At 43.7% G+C, this 22,530-nt stretch overlaps 1 protein-coding gene across 6 annotated transcripts in view; it reads left to right on the forward strand.

The window, feature by feature from the left end:
- The window catches only part of LOC109899543 (supervillin), a 151,822-nt gene that overhangs the window by 117,017 nt on the left and 12,275 nt on the right, over window positions 1-22,530 (forward strand). For all 6 annotated transcript variants that reach the window (XM_020494873.2, XM_031835943.1, XM_031835942.1 and 3 more), the window contains 11 exons: window positions 825-911; window positions 1,304-1,487; window positions 1,607-1,779; window positions 3,400-3,555; window positions 12,412-12,548; window positions 17,903-18,050; window positions 18,328-18,473; window positions 18,668-18,843; window positions 19,781-19,934; window positions 20,207-20,409; window positions 20,597-20,679. In XM_020494873.2, the coding sequence (XP_020350462.1) occupies window positions 825-911; window positions 1,304-1,487; window positions 1,607-1,779; window positions 3,400-3,555; window positions 12,412-12,548; window positions 17,903-18,050; window positions 18,328-18,473; window positions 18,668-18,843; window positions 19,781-19,934; window positions 20,207-20,409; window positions 20,597-20,679 (1,647 nt within the window). The remainder of the gene's footprint in view (window positions 1-824; window positions 912-1,303; window positions 1,488-1,606; window positions 1,780-3,399; window positions 3,556-12,411; window positions 12,549-17,902; window positions 18,051-18,327; window positions 18,474-18,667; window positions 18,844-19,780; window positions 19,935-20,206; window positions 20,410-20,596; window positions 20,680-22,530) is intronic.

A 22,530-nucleotide genomic window follows, 5' to 3' on the forward strand; every position in this document is an offset into this window, starting at 1 on the left:
AGCATAAATACTGGAGGCTGAGACAGGAGGGGTCAGGAGACACAGGAAGGATATAACCCCACCCACTTTGCCAAAGCACAGCCCCCACACCACTACAAACATGTACGTAAATAACTAGCAAGCTTCTCTATCCATGCTAATGCGTCAAGTAAATTAATGAGCTGTTCTGTCCAACCCCTGGTTGTGACTGCATTATGTTGTTTGGGGTACTGTCATTAGACACATGCTGACCCAAATGTAAACGCTATTGAGAAGTTCTTGTGAATAATGTTATATTACTCATCTTCATCATAAAATGAGTGTATCAGCCACTCAATATAAAATACACTAGCACTGATATGTCAAGAATCACCTCAACATAATCCAATCACTGCGTAGCTATTGTAGCCTCTGTGCTGTTTGACTCACGACCAAACTACAGTGCAATACTTATTTTGCCAATGGTAACATTTGGTTATAATCAATTGTCTTTTTTTTTATTCTTTAAGAAATGGAGGATTTATCTGATACTGAAGGTGTTTTATCAAATTCCTTTTGCTGTTGTGTTGTGTGCATCATATCGCTTGTAATTGTCATGTGTATTCCCTGTGACATTAACCATTGGTGTGGTCATTGTTGTCTGGAAACCAATGTCTGATAGAATTATGATCCCCGGGATAGTGTTTGGTTGCCCTCAAACTTAAATGCTGTGTTGATGCATGAGACAGATGTCACCTTCATTCATTGAAATGTGAGTCCCAAATGGCACCCTATTCCCGTGCTGACTAAGTGTAGATGTCAGTCTCTCTCCATTCATAGAGTAACTCTTGTGTGTTGCTTTGCAGAGATTGAGGCCAAACCGGACATGAACCTGGAGTCGGACAGGAAACTCGATAAGCTGGACTCTTTCCTGAGCAAGTTGAACAGTAAAGGTAAGTGCCTTGTTCTAGTACACTGTCTCCGTCTTTCCCAATTCGCTCCCAACTCTTCCGCTTTGGCACTAACTCTGCGATGTTTGCTGATCTGTAAGGTGGAAGGAATTGGGTGGAAGCTCCGCCACTACACTGCTTATTCCTGTTCAGACCCTACAGATCTGCAAAAATGGAAGATTTAAAGCCAAGGGGGAGGGGTTGGGACCGAATTGGGACTGACGGTCTCTGTCTAACGAGGCCTTAGTGACTGGGTTATGTCTAGGGTTGAAAAACTACAGGTAATTTACTTAAAGTTACTGGAATCTTTGGTAAAAACACCATCGGAGACGACTGAGGACATCTTGAGCATAATGTTATGTTACTCATCTTGTCTTCCATGCTTCTCCCGTCAGTGGGCGGCCTGCAAGAATCCACCATCACAGTGACGAAGAAGACGGTCAAAGATGTCATGAATCTGGATGATGAGATGTTCGACAAGTTTTACCGCCACATGGCCGAGATGCCCCTCAACATGAACAGCAAGGTGGACATCAATGACGACTTTGACGACATCTTCGGTGGTACCCAGATGCCAAAGTAAGGATGTGCACACATTCACTCACACACACACAAATACACAGTGCAGAGGTCAGGGGTGAGTCAACACTGTAAAAACCCGTCACCTGCTTTCTGTTGAACCCTAATTTCTGACCTAGGCTGACCTCAGCCATGGTGGAGCACAAGCGGTCGGTGCGTCCAGTGCGCAACGTCCAGTCGTCCAGGAACCCTCTGAAGATGCTGGCAGCCAGAGAGGACATCCGACACGAGTACACAGAGCAGAGACTCAACATTGGCCTGCTGGAGAGCAAGAGGATGAAGCAAGAGAAGAGTGAGTACATGAGGGGGAGTACATAGAGCAGGGACTCAGCATAGGCCTGATCTAGAGCAAGAGGATGAAGGCTTATAAGGGTTATGGTTAGTCCACAATATGATTTTGCCATATTGCTTACCTTATACCTATCTATCCCTTCAGATCTACAAAAGTGCTTGTGGTTGGGGGAGTTTCGGTAACTAGGAATATGGGGAAAATAAGTTTTAGTCTGATTGTGCTTTTATTCAGTTGTAAATCGTCAGTCTATGCAGAGGTGGATGCTGTGTTCTGTGCTTTAAATTGCTTGCTTTACAGTATGTGTGACTGTAGTTGACACACACATTAACAGAACCACAACAGCTCTCTGATAAAATATTCTCCAACACTTCCCACACTTCCCACGACAGCAAACTTTCCAGAGCACACTTTCAATCGTATGTTAATAACTCGCTTCCGTCCTATACTACAGTACTTGAACTGATTAAAATCAGGTTGAATAGGTGAGCTTGAGTGCGGTTGGCAGCTTCAGTAGGTCAAGGAGGAGCTGGTACTCAGGCCTTGTACTGTAGTTCTATTCTATAAATACATTCACACATTGCATTCTGGGATAGCAGACTAAAAGTGACCTATATTTAAATGCCTTGTCTGAGTCCCAAAATCGCACAGTATTCCCGTATGTAGTTCACTACTTTTAACCAGGGCCCGTGGGGCTCTGGTCAAAAGTAGTGCACTTTATAGGGAAATAGAGCGCATTATGGATGCAACCTTGCCTTAATTTCCTGGTATTGTGCAGAGCAATCATTCAAATGTTCACTGTTGTTTTTCTACCGTTATTGGTTGAGTAATGTGCTGTGGGCTGGGTTGCAAAACATTATTTTCATGCCAAAACCAATTGTCTGCATAAATGGCCTTGATAAATGGCCTTGATGTAAACAGGCCATAAATGTCTCAATTCTTGTTGTCTTGGAAAGCTGTGTGTTATTACAATACAATATCAGTACTTGTTGCATTTACATCTTGTTTGTAAGTCAACTGATTTCAGCCAGTATATGTCTGTGGATTGACTGCACTGTTTGAATGAAATGTTGGCATAATGACAGTTAATTAGAAATCAATGGAATCGTTCCACTAAAACTGTCTGGATAGCTAACAAACATACAGTGCCGATAATCTTCAAAATCATTGCGCAGGCAAACCATGGTTGACCAACTGCCATACCATAATGGCTGACCTTTTATAGATGCGGTACAGAGGTCAATCGAAATCAACCAAAACAGTGGAATTGCCATGGAAACATGGGGGACAGATCCTGAGTCTCCTCATTACCCCCCCCCCCCCCCCGCAAAATGTATACATTTAGGCATTTGTTTTAATGTGTATTTCATATTGTTTTGAGGTAAAAAAAAAAATATGCGTATGATGCTTGTATGGATGTCAACCCCAACATATGTTCATGTCATCGTTACAAATCAACTGCGTTACAGTTAAGAACGTCTGTGTTCCATTGACTCCTTTACCACATCTATGCCATCATAAGAAGGTCCATTTCCATTCCGATGTTCTGATTCCTAATAATTATAAGGTATATTGTATTTCTTTATAACTTCTCTAACTTATGGCTCCATCTCTTTGTTCCAGTGAATAAAAATAGTGGATTCTCTGAGGTGGCTCTGGCAGGTCTGGCCAGTAAGGAGAACTTCAGCAGTGTCAACCTGCGTCGTGTCAACATCTCCGACCAGATGTCCAACAACAGCGCTGTGCCCTACAAGAAACTCATGCTCTTGCAAGTCAAAGGTGAGATGGTCAGATGACCTCTAGACTACTCAACTCCCCAAAAGGTACAAGGTCATCAGTCAATCATGATAAAGCCCAGATTAAAAACCCAGGGAAAGAATGTGGTTTTGTTGCGTGTGCTCCTTCTCCGGCCTCTAGGTCACCAGGCTGCTCATTATGGGGCACACCTGTCACCATCGTTACACGCAACAGCGCATTATGACACTCACCTGGACTCCATCACCTCCTTGATTATCTGACCTTTATAAGTCACTCCCTTTGGTTTCTTCCCCAGTCGTCATTGTTTCTGTTTCATGTCTGTGCGTTGTTTGTGTTTCTTGTTTTTTTATTATGTTTTAATTGATTTATTAAATGATTCACTCCCTGAACTTGCTTCCCGACTCTCAGCGTACATCGTTACAGGTTAGCCTCACACACACAACCCTCTAAACAGAAATGTTTACATACTGATTACATACTAGGTATGTTATTCTCACTTTTTATGGGGATATAAAATATTTTCTCCCCAAAGGTTTCTTTATGATATGTATTAGTCTCTATGCCTGACCCTGCATTTTTTTCATATATTTTTATCTCTTTAGCAGACAAACGCCCCCATTTTAAATGCCTTGGAGTCAAAAGCTAAAGCTAGAAACTCTGTAGCTGATTGGCAGCTTTTCAGGCAGCTGCGAAATAGATGCACCTCCGCAATTAAGAATGCCAAATCAAGTTACTTCTTTTTATCCGACTCTGCTTGTGATCTGTCAAAATGCTGGAAAACAGTTAATGCACTGAGGTGTGGAAATTCCTCTCCTTCCCTGCTTAAGCAAGTTGTCAGACTACTGAGATTTATTTTTATCAGTGGTGCTTTTAATTAGCATTTTAGAGAAGAGGAGCTCTGTTTTGTCGAGCTGAGATATCTGCCAGGCACACAGAGAGGCCTGTCGCCAACTGGGTGTCAGAAGGGGGGTAAGGAGAAAAGTGGTTGAGTGTAATCCGTATAGCAATGATAGGAGAGACCATGTGAGGATATGACGGAGCCGAGTGACTTGGTGTAAAGAGGACAGGGCCTAGAACCGAGCTTGGGGGACACATGTCGTGAGCGCACGTGGTACAGACACAGATCCTCTCTACACCACCTGGTAGGAGGGACCTGCCAAGGGTGTGCAGAGCCTGAGACGTCCAACCCTGAGAGGGTGGAAAGGAGGATCTGATGATTCACGGTTTCGAAAGCAGCGTATAGATCTAGGAAGATGAGAACAGAGGAGCGAGTCTGCTTTGGCAGAGCGGAGAGCTTTTGTGACCCATATGACAGTGGTCTTAGTGAGCCGCCTTGAAGCCTGACTGGTTAAGGTCATAAAGATCATTCTCAGAGAGATAATGAGAGTGTTGGTCAGAGACAATGCACTCAAGTGTTTTAGAAAGAAAATAAATAAGTGATACCAGTTTCTTGTTTTTGACAGAGTGGTCAAGTGTTGGTTTCTTGAGGAGAGGAGAGATTCGGTCCATCTTAATGTCAGAGAGGATGCAGCCAGTAGTCAGGGATGAGTTGATGAGGAAAGTGCGGAATGGGATAAGGTCTCCAGAGATGGGCTGGAGAAGACAGGAGGGGATGGGGTTAAGTGGGCAGGTTGTTGGGTGGCCGGACATCCCTAGTTGCAGGATTTCATCTGGAGAAAAGAAGGGGAATAAGGGAAAGGTAGTTCTGTGAGTGGGCTCAGTAGGCTGAGTGAATGAGGACCGGATGTTGTCAACTTTTTTTCAGTGGTCTGCTTAGAGATAGGAGAGGAGGTGGAGGATTACGGAGTTTGGAGAAGCTTCCCAGGGATGAGGGCAGAAGCTTGAATGTAGAGTGACAGAAATAGGCTTTAGAAGTGGATACAGAGGAAAGGAAGGTAGAGAGAAGAGAGTGGGAGGATGATAAGTCCTCCGGAAGTTTAGTTTTCCTTCAATTCCGCTCAACGGTCCGCAGCCCTGTTCTGTTAGCAAGCAGTGAATCACTCAGCCACAGAACAGAGGGGATAATTATTGTTATTGATTAATAATGACAAACCTCCTGGCATTAACAGGGTGGCAGGTAACCTAGTGGTTAGAGCATTGGGAGGTAACCGAAAGGTTGCTGGATCGAATCCCTGAGCTGACGAGGTAAACATCTGTCGTTCTGCCCCTGAACAAGGCAGTTAACCCACTGTTCTCCGGTAGGATAAATAACAATTTGTTCTTAACTGACTTGCCTAGTTAAATAAAGGTGTTTTATATATATATATATATATATATATATATATATATATATTTTTTTTTTACAACTTAGATGGAAAACTACTGAGGATCGTAGCTGCCTCTATAGCCCCTCCTATCTGCCATGTCTTTAATCTGAGCCTAGAGGAAAGTCTTTGTCCTCAAGCCATTCCGCTACGCAAAAGTGGTAAAGCGGCCTTTACTGGTTCGAACAGCAGACCTATCAGCTTGCTGCCAGATCTTAGCATTAGCCTGTTTGACCAATACAATGCTATTACTCTGTATACAAATTAACAACATACTTTCCGCATGCTTATAGAGAAGGGCACTCAACTTGTACTACACTGACACAAATGGCTGATGGTTGTCTGAAAGAAATTGATAATAAGAAAATTGTGGGAGCTGTACTTTTAGATTTCAGTGCAGCCTTTAATATTATTCACCATAACCTGTTGTTGAGAAAACTTTTGTGTTATGGCTTTTCAACCTCTGCCATATCATGGATTCAGACCTATCTATCTAATATATCTCAGAGGGTTTCCTTTAATGGAAGCTTCTCTAACGTAAAACACGTAAAGTGTGGTGTACCACAGGACTGCTCTCTAGGCCCTCTACTCTTTTCTATTTTTATCACTGGCATTAAACAAAGCATGTTTGTCCATGTATGCTGATGATTCAACCATATATGCATCAGCAGCCACAGCTAATGAAGTCACTGCCCTAATAAATAAAATAAAATCAGCTGGGTGGAAAGGGAGGAGAGGAAAGGGGACAGTGAGACAAAGGATGCAGAAAGGGAGGAGAGTAGGATGAAGGGGCATATTAAGGAGACAGGAGGGAGAAGAATTTAGCAAAATAGGCAAAAGGAAAGGATAGAAGAGGAGAGGGGAGAGCAAGAGCAAAGATTGTGGCAGCACATGACCATCTGGGTAGAGGCTGAGTGGGTACGGTTGGAGTAAATATGTTGAGAAAAATAAACAAAGTAGTGATTAGAGACATGGATGGGGTTGCAGTGAGGTTAGTAGGTGAACAGCCTCTAGTGAAGCTGAGGTCAAGCGTATTGCTTACCTTCTGAGTGGGAGGTGACTGGGAAGGGTAAGGTCAAAAAAGGAAAGGAGTGGAAAGAAAGGTAGAAAGAAAATCTGCAGTCCTCATGACTCCTTGCAGCATGCCTAAGGAACGTTCACGCAGATGAGCAGGGACCCTGGGCATCTTTCTTTTAGTGTTTTTCAGAGTCCGTAGAAAGGCCTCTTTAGTGTCCTAGGTTTTCATAACTGTGACCTTAATTGCCTACCGTCTGTAAGCTGTTAGTGTTTTAACAACCGTTCCACATGTGCATCTTCATTAATTGTTTATGGTTCATTGAACAAGCATGGGAAACAGTGTTTAAACCCTTTACAATGAAGATCTGTGAAGTTATTTGTATTGTTACGAATTATCTTTGAAAGACAGGTTCCTGAAAAAGGGGTATTTATTTTTTTGCTGAGTTTATGATATGAGTAATGTAATGATATGAGTAATGTGAACATTATTAAAGTGGCATTGTTTAAAGTGACTAATTTATTAATTTATCAATTTATTAAAGTGGCCAGTGAATGGGTCTCAATGTAGGCAGCAGCCTCTGAGTTAGTTATTGCTGTTTCGCAATCCGATGGTCTTGAGATAGAAGCTGTTTTTCAGTCTCTCGGTCCCAGCTTTGATGCACCTGCAATGACCTCGCCTTCGCCTTCTGGATGGTAGCGGCCTTGTGGTTGAGGGTGGTGCAGTTGCCGTACCAGGCTGTGATACAGCCCCACAGGATACTCTCGATTGTGAGGGTTTTGGGTGACAAGACACATTTCTGAGGCTCCTGACTCCTGAGTTTGAAGAGGCGCTGTTGAACATTCTTCACCACACTGTCTGTGTGGGTGGACCATTTCAGTTTGTCTGATGTGTATGCTGAGGAATTTAAAACTTTCCACCCTCTCCACTGCTGTCCCTTCAATGTGGATAGGGGGGAGCTCCCTCTGCTGTTTCCTGAAGTCCACGATCATCACCTTTGTTTTATTGACGTTGAGTGAGACGTTGTTTTCCTAACACCACAGTCCGAGTGCCCTCGCCTCCTCCCTGTAGGCTGTCTCGTCGTTGTTGGTAATCAAGCCCACTACTGTTGTGTCGTCTGCAAACTTGATGATTGAGTTGCAGGCGTGCATAGCCATGCGGTCGTGGGTGAACAGGGAGTACAGGAGGGGGCTGAGCACCAACCCTTGTGGGTCCCCAGTGTTGAGGGTCAGCGAAGTGGAGATGTTGTTTCCTATCTTTACCACCTGGGGGCGGCCCAACAGAAGGTCTAGGACCCAATTGCACAGGGCGGCGTTGAGACCCAGGGCCTCCAGCTTGATAATGAGCTTGGAGGGTACTATGCTGTTGAATGCTGAGCTGTAGTCAATGAATATCATTCTTACATAGGTATTCATCTTGTCCAGATGGGATTGGGGCGACAGGTAGCCTAATGGTTAGAGAGTTGGACCAATAACCGAAAGGTTGGTGGATTGAATCCCCGAGTGGACAAGGTTAAAATCTGTAATTCTGCCCCGAACATGGCATTTAACCCACTGTTCCTAGGCCGTCATTGTAAATAAGAATTTGTTCTTAACTGACTTGCCTAGTTAATTGAAGGTTAAATTAAAAATAATAATTAAAATAGGGCAGAGTGATGGCGATTGCATCGTCTGTGGCCCTGTTGGGGTGGTATGCAGTCCTTGTTAGTGGGACGCAATGGTGGCACTGTATTATCCTCAAAGCGGACAAAGAAGGTGGTTAGTTTGTCTGGAAGCATGACGTCGGTGTTCATGACGTGGCTGGTTTTCTTTTTGTAGTCCGTGATTTCCTGTAGACCCTGCCCCATAGGTCTCGTGGCTGAGCCACTTTGTCCCTGTTCCAGCATTTCTCCTGTTTGATTCCCTTGCGGAGGGAATAACTCAACTGTTTACGTTCAGGCATATTCCCAGACCTGGTTCGCACTTTCAGAATTGCGTGGATGCTGCCATCCGTTCACGGTTTCTGGATAGGGTAGGTTTTAATAGTCACAGTGGGTACATCTCCAATGTACTTCTTTATAAACTCACTCACCGAGTCAACGTATAGATCGATGTCGTTGTCCGAGTCTGACCGGAACATATCCCAGTCCGCGTGATCAAACCAACATTGAAGCGTGGATTCCGATTGGTCAGACCAGCGCTGAATGGTTCTAGTCACTGGTACATCATTTGAGTTTCTGCCTGTAAGACGGTAGGAGGCATTGTGGTCGGATTTGCTGAAGGTAGGGCGGGGGAGGGATTTGTATGCATCGTGGAAGTTAGAGTAGTTGTGATTGAGTGTATTACCCCCGCATGTGGTAAAATCAATATGCTGATAGAATTTAGGTAGCCTTGTTCTCAAATTTACTTTTTAAAATCCCCAGCACAATAAATGCAGCTTCGGGATACATGGTTTACAGTTTAAATAGAGTCCAGTGAAGTTCCTTGAGGGCGGTCTTGGTGTCTGCTTGAGGGGGAATGTACCCAGCTGTGATGATAACTGACGATAATTCTCTTGGGAGGTAATATGGATGGCATTTGGTCAGCCTTGGTAAGGAATTCTAGGTCGGGTGAGCAGAAGAACTTGACTTTCTATATGTTGTTATGATTACACCATGAGTCGGTAATCATGAAGCATAGACCCCCACCCTTTCTCTTCCCATAGAGGTGTTTATCTCTGTCGGCGTGATGCATGGAGAAGCCCGGTGGCTGAACTGATTCCGACAACATATCCCGAGAGAGCCATGTTTCCGTAATACAGAGAATGTTACAATCTTTGATGTCTCTCTGGAAGGCAACCCTTGCTCGAGTTTCATCTACCTTGTTGTCAAGAGACTGGACATTGGTGTGTAGTATACTCGGGAGCGGTGGTCGATGTGCACATCTACGGAGCCTGACCAGGACGCCGGTCCGTCTTTCCCTTCTGCGGTGCCGTTGTTTTGGGTCGGCTACTGGCATTAGATCCATTGCCCTGGGTGGTGGTCCAAACAGAGGATCCACTTCGGGAAAGTTGTATTCCTGGTCGTAATGTTGGTAAGTTGACATCACTCTTATATCCAATAGTTCTTCCCAGCTGTATATAATACAACTTAAGATTTCTTGGGGTAAACAATGTAAGAAATAATAATACATTAAAAAAACTAAATTCTGCATAGTTTCCTTAGGACTCGAAGCGAGACGACCATCTCTGTCGGCGCCATCTTGCATGTGCAGGGACCATATAACGCTTTTACAACATACAGAATTGCACCGGTAATGAAGGTGCAAAGTATTGACACATTTTTTTAAATTAAAATGTTCTCACCTGAATGATCTAAATGTAGGATTACAGGGACTCTCAGCAACTATATTCAATATGCGGTACAAAATTTTGGCTTTGAATAAGAAGTTGGAGCTCTGTCTGCATTAATAAAGACAACATACAGGTCTTTCCATTATTGTATGATTTTTTTGTGTGCAAATGAACTCAAGCTTATGGACAATGTCAAATGTGATATAGCGAAGCACCTGAGTGAGTTGGGTACGCAATTACGCAGGCACTTTCTTGAAACGGATGACACAAACAACTGGATTCGTTATCCTTTTCATGCCCAGCCACCAGTCCATTTACCGATATCTGAACAAGAGAGCATCATCCAAATTGCAACAAGCGGTTCTGTGAAAATGTAATCAGAATCCACTGCCAGATTTCTGGATTGGGCTGTGCTCAGCCTTGGCAAATCGCGCTGTTAAGACACTGATGTCCTTTGCAACCAAGTACCTATGTGACAGTGGATTCTCGGCCATCACGAGCATGAAATCTAAATACAGGCACAGACTGCGTGTGGAAAATTGTTTAAGACTGAGACTCTCTCCAATACAATCCAACATTGCAGATTTATGCATCCTTTCAAGCACATCCTTCTCATTATTTATTATTATTATATAATTGTTTGTGCCCTGGTCCTATAATGAGCTCTTTGTCACTTCCCACGAGCCGGGTTGTGACAAAAACTCACACTCATTCTTATGTTTAATAACTGTATCGTGTGTGGCAGGCTTACAATGATGGCAAAAAACAACATTTGAGAGTGTGCTGACCCTGGTGCTAGAGGGGGTACCCAGCTGGAGGTTGAATGTTTGAAGGGGTACAGGACTATAAAATGTTTGGGAACCACTGCTCTAGAGCATTTTTCTTGTTGATGATAATTTGAATGAAGAGTGTATTTGTTTTCTATGATTGCTTTGTATCTCTGTTTTGCTTTTTATATTTATTCATTTGTATTTCTGTAATTACAGGGCTCACCTGTAAAATAATCCTTGATCTCAGCATGACTCCCTATCAAAGTCCAGGTTAAATAAAGAAACAGCCTTGAAACCAGCCACGCTCTCCCTCCACTGCCATTTGCTAGTAGTTCTTTGGAGAGACATGCAGGTCAACAATGCTACATTAAACGCAACAGTTTAGAGGATACATCTGAGCTGGAATCCCAAACACATTTCACACAAAGTAACAGACAGTCTCATAGTAGATCATCTTACAATGACAACAAAGGGACTGGAGTAATCATTTATGTGTAGGATTCTGATAATGGTTTCATCCTCACAAAGAAGGAAGGCAGTGTGTTCTTTGACATTGAGGAGAAAAATATCTCCGGCTGTGTCTCAAACGGCTCCCTATTCATTATGTAGTGCACTACTTGTGAACAGTGCACGATGTAGGGAATGACGGTGCCATTTGGGTGCAGCCAGTCATCAGAGAGGTCATTCGCCTAGATTAGACAGATATTGAGGGCAGGAAAAACATCTTCCTCTTCCATGTATCAAGGAGACTGTAGCCTATAACAAGCATGCTAAGGCAAACCATACAGGACAGTGAGCAGCAGAACGTTGGCTACATCCTCAATGGCACCCTATTCCCTATATAGCGCACGATTTTTGACCAGAGCCCTTTGGGAATAAAGGGAATGGGGTGCCATTTGGGATGCAGTCTGCTGTTGCATGCTAATTGACTAAATTATATTATTGTTTTGTCCTTGTTGTCTTCTAGTCTGGGGCAAGAAGAAAGGATTGTGTACGTTAGTAGTACAGTAGTAACCCATTTCCTAGTGCTGCTGTGCTGAGGTCCACAGAGAAAAATGGCCTAATTGGCATTTTTACACAAAGCAACGAAGGATGCTCTTGAAGGGTGTCCTTTCTTTTCCGGAGGATGTTTTTGTGTTTTTTTTGTGTGGTTGTTTTGGTTGTTTTGGTTCCTTCTCTAAACCTCTTCCATGCAGCTCTGGTGCTAAATCATGTTACCCAGGTCACCTCGCTCTACCCTGGGCTAGCCCCCCCCCCCCCCAATAATCCAGCCTAAATCCAATAAAACCAACCAGACCACATTTAAAGTGATATTCTAATCTTAAAAACACACTAAGGTTTGTCCAAAATGGCACCCATATTCCCTATATAGTGCACTATTTTGACCCGAGCCCTGTTAACGACTCTATTAATGATTTCTTCTTAAATGCTGTTAAGATCAAGATAAAAACATTTGATAATATATGCCTATCTGTCTCTGTCTGTGTTTGTTTGTTTCTGTCTGGTTCATAATAACAAGGCCGACGGCACATCCAGACCAGACTAGTGGAGCCCAGAGCGTCCTCTCTAAACAGCGGGGATTGCTTTCTGCTCATCACACCCCATCACTGCTTTGTCTGGACCGGAGAGTTTGCCAACGTCATTGAGAAGGCCAAGGTGAGTCTGCCATGTTAATTTTCATTCAGTCTTCTTGCTCTTGGTGTTATAAATAACTTATTGTCCCTAGAGGAAAATTTGGTTCATGAGCAAGGGGTAGCATGATAAAAGTACAGGCTTATCAGACACACTAATCAAAACACATGCACCAATGTTGTCATACATATATTGTAAGTATTGCTGCTCAGTGCTGTCTTATTCATACTGAACAAAAATATAAACACAACAATTTCAAAGATTTTACTGAGTGAAATAAGGAAGTCGCTCAATTGAAATACATTCATTCGGCCCTAATCTATGGATTTCACATGTCTGGGATTAAAGGTATGCATCTGTTGGTCACAGATACCTTTAAAAAAAGGTAGGGACGTGGATCAGAAAACCAGTCGGTATCTGGTGTGACTACTATTTGCCTCATGCAGCGACACAAATCCTTCGCATAGAGTTGATCAGGCTGTTGGTTGTGGCCTGTGGAATGCAAAACACATTGAGCACATTTTAGAGAAATATGCCTTTTGTGCATATGGAACATTTCTGCGATCTTTTATTTCAGCTAATGAAACATGGGACCAACACTTTACATATTTCGTTTATATTTTTGTTCAGCGTAGTTACATTAGGTATGTTTCTATACTCCATAGATGAATGCGAGTAACAATCTGTCAGTGAGGTTTAAAGGGACTTTGTTTTTATTAGGCGTGTGTTACATCACGTGTAGGAAGTAAATACTATTTTGCTTGTTATTTTTTATTAATGTACTGCATTGTTGTGGGAGCTAGCAACGTGTTGTGTGTGTGTGTGAGAGGAGCTGCAGTAACAGGAAGCCACACAGTGACACATCAACCCAGACCTAGAGCCATTGTTTTATACATACTCTGCTCAACTGAACTCTAAACTCTGTATGGCCAGTAGGAACACGGCTTCCTTCTAAAGTTCTATTTTAAAAAAACTATAATTCAGACTATAAAACCCCAAGCAGATTGACATAAAGTGTAGTCCACCTTGTTCTAATGGCAGAAATAATTTGATTGTTTTAGGGCAGACCCAGTTCGATTGATTGCTGCTAGCTTGCTACATTTGACTCTTTTGCTCTTGAGAAAAGATGGTGCTGACAAACATGGTCACCCTGTTCTTAGCTCCTAGCCAACTTTGCACTATTTTTTGTCTGTGTTATTTCTTACATTATTTGCCTGAATGTTTTTAGTATTATTACCTACTTTTTGAAAATAACTTTTTGGAAGTTAGATTGCGGTCATTCACCAGAAATTTGACTTTCCTGACCTGATTTCTTTGTCTAGACTTCCTGAGGTAGCCCCATTCATCCCGGGTGCTACACCAAAACGTTGATGCTGGAGAAGAGGGAGGAGAAGTGGGGTGTTTGTCAGGCTCAGGCGGCGAGCAAACCATCCACCGCTTTTGAGTATATTTCTTGCTGACGTTTAGTCCCTGGACAGTAAAGTAGACTAGCTCAGGGCGAGGATCGCCTTTCAGAGAGCCATAAGGGACTGTAACACACTCAGTAACATACCAACCCCCCCCCCCCAGAGGAAAACGCTCCCAGAATGACATTGTCTCATCTCCTGTGCTACACGCAGAGAACACCCTTGACCTTTGTTACTCTCTTTTCCGGGATGGTTACAAGGCCCACCCCCGCCCTCCTTTCGGCAAATCAGATCACACCTCTATCCTGTTCCTCACTGAATATAGGCAGAAACTTAAGCAGGAAGCACCCATGGAAAGGATTGTTCAACGTCGGTCTGACCAATCGGAATCTACGCTTCAAGACTGTTTGATCACGCAGACTAGGAACTGAAAGCACGAACCACAGCATTTAACCACAGCAAGGTGACTGGGAAAATGGACATCTACAAATAGACCAGCTATGATCTCTGTAAGGCAATCAGAGGCAAAACGATAGTACAGGGACAAAGTGGAGTCGCATTTCAACAGCTCAGACATGAGATGCATGTGGAAGGGACTCCATACAACCATGGATTATACAGGGGAAACCAGCCTTGTCGAGAGCACTGACACCTCGCTCCCGGGAAAGCTAAACACCTTTGCCGGCTTCGAGGAAAACTACACAGAGTCGCCAAAGTGGGCCCCTGCCGCTTACGAGGGCTGTGCTTCCGATCTCCATGGCTGACGTGAGTAAGACATTCAAGCTTGTTAACCCTCGCAAGGCTAACAGCCCAGACGGCATCCCAAGCCGTGTCCTCAGAGCATGTGCAGACCAGCTGTCTAGAGTGTTTACGGACATTCAATCTCTCCCTAGACCAGTCTGTTGTCCCCACTTGCTTCAAGAGGTCTACAATTGTTCCTGTACTCAAGAAAGCGAAGATAACTGAACTAAATGACTATCGCCCCCATAGCACTCACTTCTGTCATCATGAAGTGCTGTGAGTCGCTAGTGAAGGATTATATCACGTCCACCTAACCTGACACCCTAGACCCACTACAATTTCCATTCTGCCCCAGCAGATCCATGGATGATGCAATCGCCATTATACTGCCCTATCCCACCTCAACAAGAGGAATACCTATGTAAGAATGCTATGTAAGAATGCTGTTCCTCAACTACAGCTCATCCTTCAACACCACAGTGCACTCCAAGTTCATCACTAAGCTCAGGTGCTTGGGTCTAAACCCCTCCCTGTACAACTGGGTCATAGACTTCCTGACGGGCCAACCCCAGGTGGTGAAGGTAGGCAACAACACCTCTGCCACTCTGATTCGGGGGAGTGGCAGAGGTGGCCCCACAGGAATGCGTGCTCAGCCCCCTACTGTACTCCCTTTTCACCCATGACTGCGTGGCCATGCATGGCCAGGAAAATAACCTCTCCCTCAGCGTCAACAAAACGAAGGAGCTTTTCGTGGACTACAGGAAACTGCAGAGAGCACGCCTCCATTGCCGCGGTAGAGAGGGTCAAAAGTTCCTAGTTGTGCACATCACCGAGGACCTTAAATGGTCCCTTCACACCGACAGGAGGCTGAAGAAATTAATCTACAGCACCTGGTGTCACAGGACTTTTAAGCCTTGTGACATGGACTGTGTATGTGTGCCAATCAGAGGGTGAATGGGCACAACAAAATATTGCTGTGCCTTTGAACGGGGTATAGTAGTAGGTGCCAGGCACACCGGTTTGTGTCAACAACTGCAACACTGCTAGGTTTTTCACACTCAACAGTTTCCTGTGTGTATCAATAATGGTCCACCACCCAATGAACATCCAGCCAAGTTGACACAACTATGGACTTGAGCCAGCATCCCTGTGTTACGCTTTTAACACCTTGTAAAGTCCATGCCCTGACAAATTGTGGCTGTTCTTAAGCATCTCAATATTATGAAGGTTTTCTTAATGTTTTGTACATAGTGCATGTATTTACTGTATTCTAGTCTTGGCTCATCCTATATAGCTACTACTGTATCCACCTTTTCTATTCACATAATGTCCACACACAATTCATAGACACATATACACTATATATACAAAAGTATGTGGACACCCCTTCAAATTAGTGGATTCAACCATTTCAACCACACCCGTTGCTGACATATGTATAAAACCGAGCACACTACAATGCGATCTCCATAGACAAACATTGGCAGTAGAATGGCTTTACTGAAGAGCTCAGTGACTTTTAACGTGTCACCGTCATAGGATGCCACCTTTCCAACAAGCCAGTTTGTCAGATGTCTGCCCTGCTAGAGCTGCCCCGGTCAACTGTAAGTGCTGTTATTGTGAAGTGGAAACGACTAGGCCACACAAACTCACAGAACGGGACCGCCGAGTGCTGTGTAGTGTGTAACAATTGTCTGTCCTCGGTTGCAACACTCACTACCGAATTCCAAACTGCCTCTGGAAGCAACGTCATCACAAGAAATGTTGGTCGGGAGCTTCATGAAATGGGTTTCCATGGCCGAGTAGCCGTACACAAGCCTAGGATCACCTTGTGCAATGCCAAGCGCCGGCTTGAGTGGTGTAAAGCTCGCTGCCATTGGACTCTGGAGCAGTGTAAACAAGTTCTTTGGAGTGATGAATCAGACTTCACCATCTGGCAGTCCAACGAACAAATCTGGGTTTGGCTGATGTAAGGAAAAAGCTACCTTCCCGAATGTTTAGTGCCCACTGTAAAGTTTGATGGAGGGGGAATAATGGTGTGTGGCTTTTTTTAATGGTTCGGGCTAGGCCCCTTAGTTCCAGAAGGGAAATCTTAACACTCCAGCATATAATGACATTCTAGACGATTCTGTGCTTCCAACTTTGTGGCAACAGTTTGGGGAAACGCCCTTTCCGGTCTCAGCATGACAATGCCCCCATGCACAAAGCGAGGTCCATACAGAAATGCTTTGTCGAGTTTGGTGTGGAAGAACTGACCTCAACCCATCGAACACCATTGGGATGAATTGGAACGCTGACGGGGAGTCTGGTCTAATCGCCCAACATCTGTGCCCGACCGCACTAATGCTCTTGTGGCTGAATGGAAGCAAGTCCCCTCGGCAATGTTCTAACATCTAGTGGAAAGCCTTCCAGTGGAGGATGTTATAGCAGCAAAGGGAAGACCAACTCCATATCAATGCCCATGGATTTGGAAGGAGGTGTTCGACGAGCAGGTGACTTGGGTTAGGAAGCAGATTTCCTGCAATTCTATCCATTTTGCCATGGGGTTGTATACTGTGTATTTACAGTAAATACTGTATTCTCGACATGGCTCATTCTAATATTTCTACTACTGTACATTGCATTTTAGTTACTGTTTATATACACCGTATATGTATTTATACTGGATTCTTGACATAGCCCACTCTAATGTCTACTGCTGTACATATCATTCTTAGTATATGTTGTGTAAATTCCTCCAGTGTATATATGTATAGATTGAATTTGGATTACTGTTAGTGCTATTTGGGTTGTTAATTGCATTCCAAGACTTCTTGATTTGTTGTATTTTTTTATTAAAATGTTTTATTTTACTGCATTATTTAAAAAATGTTACAACTAGTTTTATTTACAAGTTTCTCAGTTCAAATCTTTACCATGTTTTTAAAAGTTGTGCATCTGCTAAACTTCGCCCGTTGACCTTTTAGAAACCAATCACATTCACAAACAGATTCTTTCAGCCCTTAGAACAAAGTTGACTGCACTTTGTCAACCTGTAAAACCCAATGAGGGTTTGTTCAAAACACTTGCATAGGAGGCCCATCTCAGGATATGCTTTTTAAGAACATATCTATTTACCAAATACTAAATATCTAATTGTCGAACAATGAAACATCAAATCATCAGTGGTGAATTACTTATTTTAGTCCTAGAATGAACTGTTTTCTTATTGTCTGTGTCTTTCTTTTTCAGGCTGCTGAGCTGGCCCAGTTCATCCAGACCAAGAGAGACCTGGGTTGCCGTGCCAATTATGTAGAGCTGATCGAGGAGGGTATCAACACACACAGCTACGCTGCCAAGGAGTTCTGGAAGATTCTGGGTGGACAGATCAGCTACCAGTGTAAGTAAGGCTAACTGTCTGTTCATATTTTAATCAGTTTGGGGGATGCCCATTTTTTGTCTTGCTATGTAGTAGCAATCCCAAATTAGTAGCAACTTCTTATGAATGTGATATGTAGGGGTTATCAATGTGTTATGAAGTCCTTATGTAGGTGCCCTTCCAACTGAAGTGCTACCCAGAAAGGCTTCCCTGTTTTCCCGGTATCATCAGTTTCTAACATTGATAGTTTTATGACATTTCGTGACAGTTTTTCTAACTTCCTGTGTCCTCCCTGTAGCCGCAGGGACACCAGACGAGGATGAGCTTTATGAGAGCGCTATCGTAGAAACCAATTGCATCTACCGCCTAGTGGACGACAAACTGGTCCCCGATGACGACTTCTGGGGGAAGGTTCCCCGATGCACGCTGCTCAGCCCCAAACAGGTCAGACATTACTTCTACTAACATTGTTTGGGCTGGATTTAGATTTCTATTCTGACTGGATCCCAATCAAGTTAAGACAGAGAGAGAGATATTAACCTGGCTGATCAGACACTGCTGTAACTCTTTAATAGGAATTGTTTGACACTGACAGGTACACTCCTCTGACCTGACCTCTCTGCTCTGCTCTCCTATAGGTGTTGGTGTTTGACTTTGGCAGTGAGGTGTACGTGTGGCACGGTAAGGAGGTGACTCTGGCCCAGAGAAAAGTTGCCTTCCAGCTGGCTAAACACCTGTGGAATGGAACCTTCGACTACACAAACTGTGACATTAATCCCCTGGACCCTGGAGAGTGCAACTCACTCATACCAAGGTATGGCTCACAGACACTTATACTCAGGTATGTTTCAGACACTCATACCCAGCTATATACCACTCATATTCTGTTTCCCACACAAACATGCAACACACAAAGTATAATAATTACCATGAAAACATTTCTCTTTAAAGTCCACCACTTTCAGTTCATTTGCGTTTACAAATAACTTTGAGCTGTCTTCTTAAAACCACCCAGGTGAGTACAGGTTGTACAACATGCCCCACCCTCCAATAGGTACCATAGCCAAGTATTCCACTATGTGTAAACAGCTAAGAGGCTAGGGGAGACTCCTATAAATGGGCAGGAGTGTCATCGTGCCACTCTGCACGAAACAACCTGTCTCTGCCTCTATGCCCATGGACAAGTTGGTAGACTTCTTTAATCGCACTTGCCAGGTTGTCATTGGAAATATGAAATAGTTCTGAACTTATATGCCTGGAAAAATAAAGGTTAAAATATTTGTTTCCTGTGTTTTATATCATATTGTACAACAGCTGTGAAAACTAACACTGTAAAGCTCTGAAAACATTTTGTCAGTGTTATTTCCTGATAGTTGCTGGTTGAAAATACACCATATACATGTTTTGGCTCTCCGTAGTGACATCATCATGAGGTAAATTGGTTAATAGACCAATAAGAAAGAGTTCCTTTCTGCTAATAACAGCTAGTTTTCCCCTCCCCACTCAGACCACTCTGAAAGTCCTAGCAAAATTATTGCTTGAGAAATAGTTTTTTGCTTACATTTTTTTAACCATTTAAATAGAAATATATTACAGAAATTATATTGATATAAAACTTCTGCATTGGGACTTTAAATAAAATATCAAATTAAAAGCTACAAATGGCCTCTGTCCTCTCCACCTCTACCTCTCCTCTCCCATTTCAACTCGTACCTTTCCACCTGTCCTCTATCTCCCTCTGTCGAGTGCAGGAAAGGCCAGGGCCGTCCAGACTGGGCTATGTTTGGAAGGTTGACGCAACACAACGAGACCACCCTGTTCAAGGAGAAGTTCCTGGACTGGACAGACTCCAAGAAGAAAGGTACCATCAAGAACGGCCATGAGCACCTCAACGAAAACAACAAGGTACAGCTCCAAATAGTTTAACATATTTTATTTTGTTCACCTCCTTACAACCCTTTGTCCTGTAGCTTCTCAAGCGTTCCTTATTAGAAAGTAAGCCATAATACTGGCCTAAATCATACAAAATTAGACAAGACAACAAAACCTAATTCTGTTCCAACAACCCATCGCCCATTTCCACCTCTCCTCCCTCACAACAACCATCACACGCATCTTAACCTCCCTACTCACCCTTCTCTTCCTAAACCCTTTTTGTTGCTTTCCCCTCCCCCCAGGAGCAGCAGAGCCCGGAACAGAACATGATGCGGGCCTATGATGCCTCCCTGATGCTGCCACTGCTCCAGACCCCGGTTCGTACGGTGTTGGATGGGGTGGACCTGGGCCGGGGCTATGGCCCGGTGGCGGGGGATGACCGCAGGCACTTTGAGATCAGCACCACCGCTGTGGACATCTGGCACATACTAGAGTTTGACTACAGGTGGGTGTGTATGGCTGTGTAGCAAATGGCACCATATTCCCTACATAATGTGCTACATGTAAGTTCTGAGCAGGGCCCATAGGGTACTGTATAAGGAATAGGGTGCCATTTGGGATGCGTACTATGTGTGTGACGCTGTGCGGTTGGGTTAAAGGACAATTGAAAAAGTATATCTCATATCCAACAGCCGGCTGCCCAAGCAGAGCATCGGACAGTTCCATGAGGGAGACACCTATGTGGTGAAATGGAAGTACATGGTGAGCACAGCAGGTTAGTATCGAGCCACCGTTGCCCACATCTCTACACCATCACACACCACAAAGTTCTCTTTCTCTCGCTCTCTTTTTATATTTTTTTATTTTTTTGGTCTCTCCTTTGCTACTGTTGTTGATGACACACCCGAAACCAGTGCAGGAGTTTGAAATCTGGATTTTACCACGGTTATTTAACGGAAAGACACACTGTGTTCCTCTCTTAGACTGAGCACAACTGACCTTTGCGTAAGCTTGAACATATCCTCCTTGATTTATACACTTTTCTTCTCCATGTAAAGGCCATATAAAGATTACCCCCCCCCCCCCTCTCTATGTTAGGGTAATAATTAACCATCACATAAACTCATGGCAGGGCCAGCCCAGTGCAGCCAAACAGTCATTCATATCACTACGAGTGGGAAGAGAGTTCGAAAGGGGCGCTGGCAAGTGGCTATGATTAGTTTTATTGGTTAGTAGTAGTGTGGCTAGTTCTCTTCCGCACAGAGAGAGGGAGAGAGAGACCATAGGACTTTTCAATGTATGGGCTGCTAAACATGCCAGCCGATTACAGTAATAGAGTAACATCTTTCATAGTACACAGATACCATTGTTGTGTGTATGATTTGACAGATACACCGAATGTGCACAAGGGGTGCTATTCAGAAAAATAATATATATATTTTTTAAATATACAGTTCCAGTCAAAAGTTTGGACACACCTACTCATTCCAGGGTTTTTCTTTATTTTTTCTATTTTCTAATATATTTTAGGTTCTTCAAGATAGCCACCGTTTTCCTTGATGACAGCGTGGCACACTCTTGGCATTCTCTCATCCAGCTTCACCTGGAATGCTTTTCCAACTCATCCCAAACTGTCTCAATTGGGTTGAGGTCGGGTGATTGTGGAGGCCAGGTCATCTGATGCAGTACTCCATCACTCTCCTTGGTCAAATAGCCCTTACACAGCCTGGAGGTGTGTTGGGTCATTATCCTGTTGAAAAACAAATGATAGTCCACTAAGCGCAAAACAAATGGGATAGCGTAGCGCTGCAGAATGCTGTGGTAGCCTTACTGGTTAAGTGTGCCTTGAATTCTAAATAAATCACAGACAGTGTGACAGCATAGCACCATCACACCTCCTCTTCCATGCTTCACGGTGGGAACCACGCAGAGATCATCTGTTCACCTACTCTGCGTCTCACAAAGACACAGCGGTTGGAATCAAAAGTCTCAAATTTGGACTCATCGTACCAAAGGACAGATTTCCAACAGTCTAATGTCCATTGCTCGTGTTTCTTAGCCCAAGCAAATCTCTTCATCTTATTGGTGTCCTTTAGTAGTGGTTTTATTGCAGCAATTTGTCCATGAAGGCCTGATTCACGCAGTCTCCACTGAACAGTTGATGTCTGTTACTTGAACTCTGTGACACATTTATTTGGGCTCCAATTCCTGAGGCTGGTAACTCTAATGAACCAATCCTCTGCAGCAGAGGTAACTCTGGGTCTTCCTTTCCTGTGGCAGTCACCTGGAGAATTTTTTTGCAAATGTATTAAAAATATAAAGTGGAAATATGACTTTTACATAAGTATTCTGACCCTTCACTCAGTACTTTGTTATGTTTCACCGTCGGGAATGTGTCAGGCCTCCTCCAGTCGTGACTCTTGGCATTCAGGCTGAAGTGTTCAATCTTGTTTTCATCTGACCAGAGAATCTTGTTTCTCAGAGTCCTTTAATTAAGTGCCTTTTGGCAAACTCCAAGCGGGCTGTCATGTGCCTTTTTACTGAGTAGTGGCTTCCGTCTGGCCACCCTACCATAAGGCCCTGATGGGAGAACCTTCCAGAAGGACAACCATCTCCACAGAGTAAC

The sequence above is a fragment of the Oncorhynchus kisutch genome, linkage group LG11 (genome assembly GCF_002021735.2).
Source record: "Oncorhynchus kisutch isolate 150728-3 linkage group LG11, Okis_V2, whole genome shotgun sequence".
Lineage (NCBI taxonomy): Eukaryota > Metazoa > Chordata > Actinopteri > Salmoniformes > Salmonidae > Oncorhynchus > Oncorhynchus kisutch.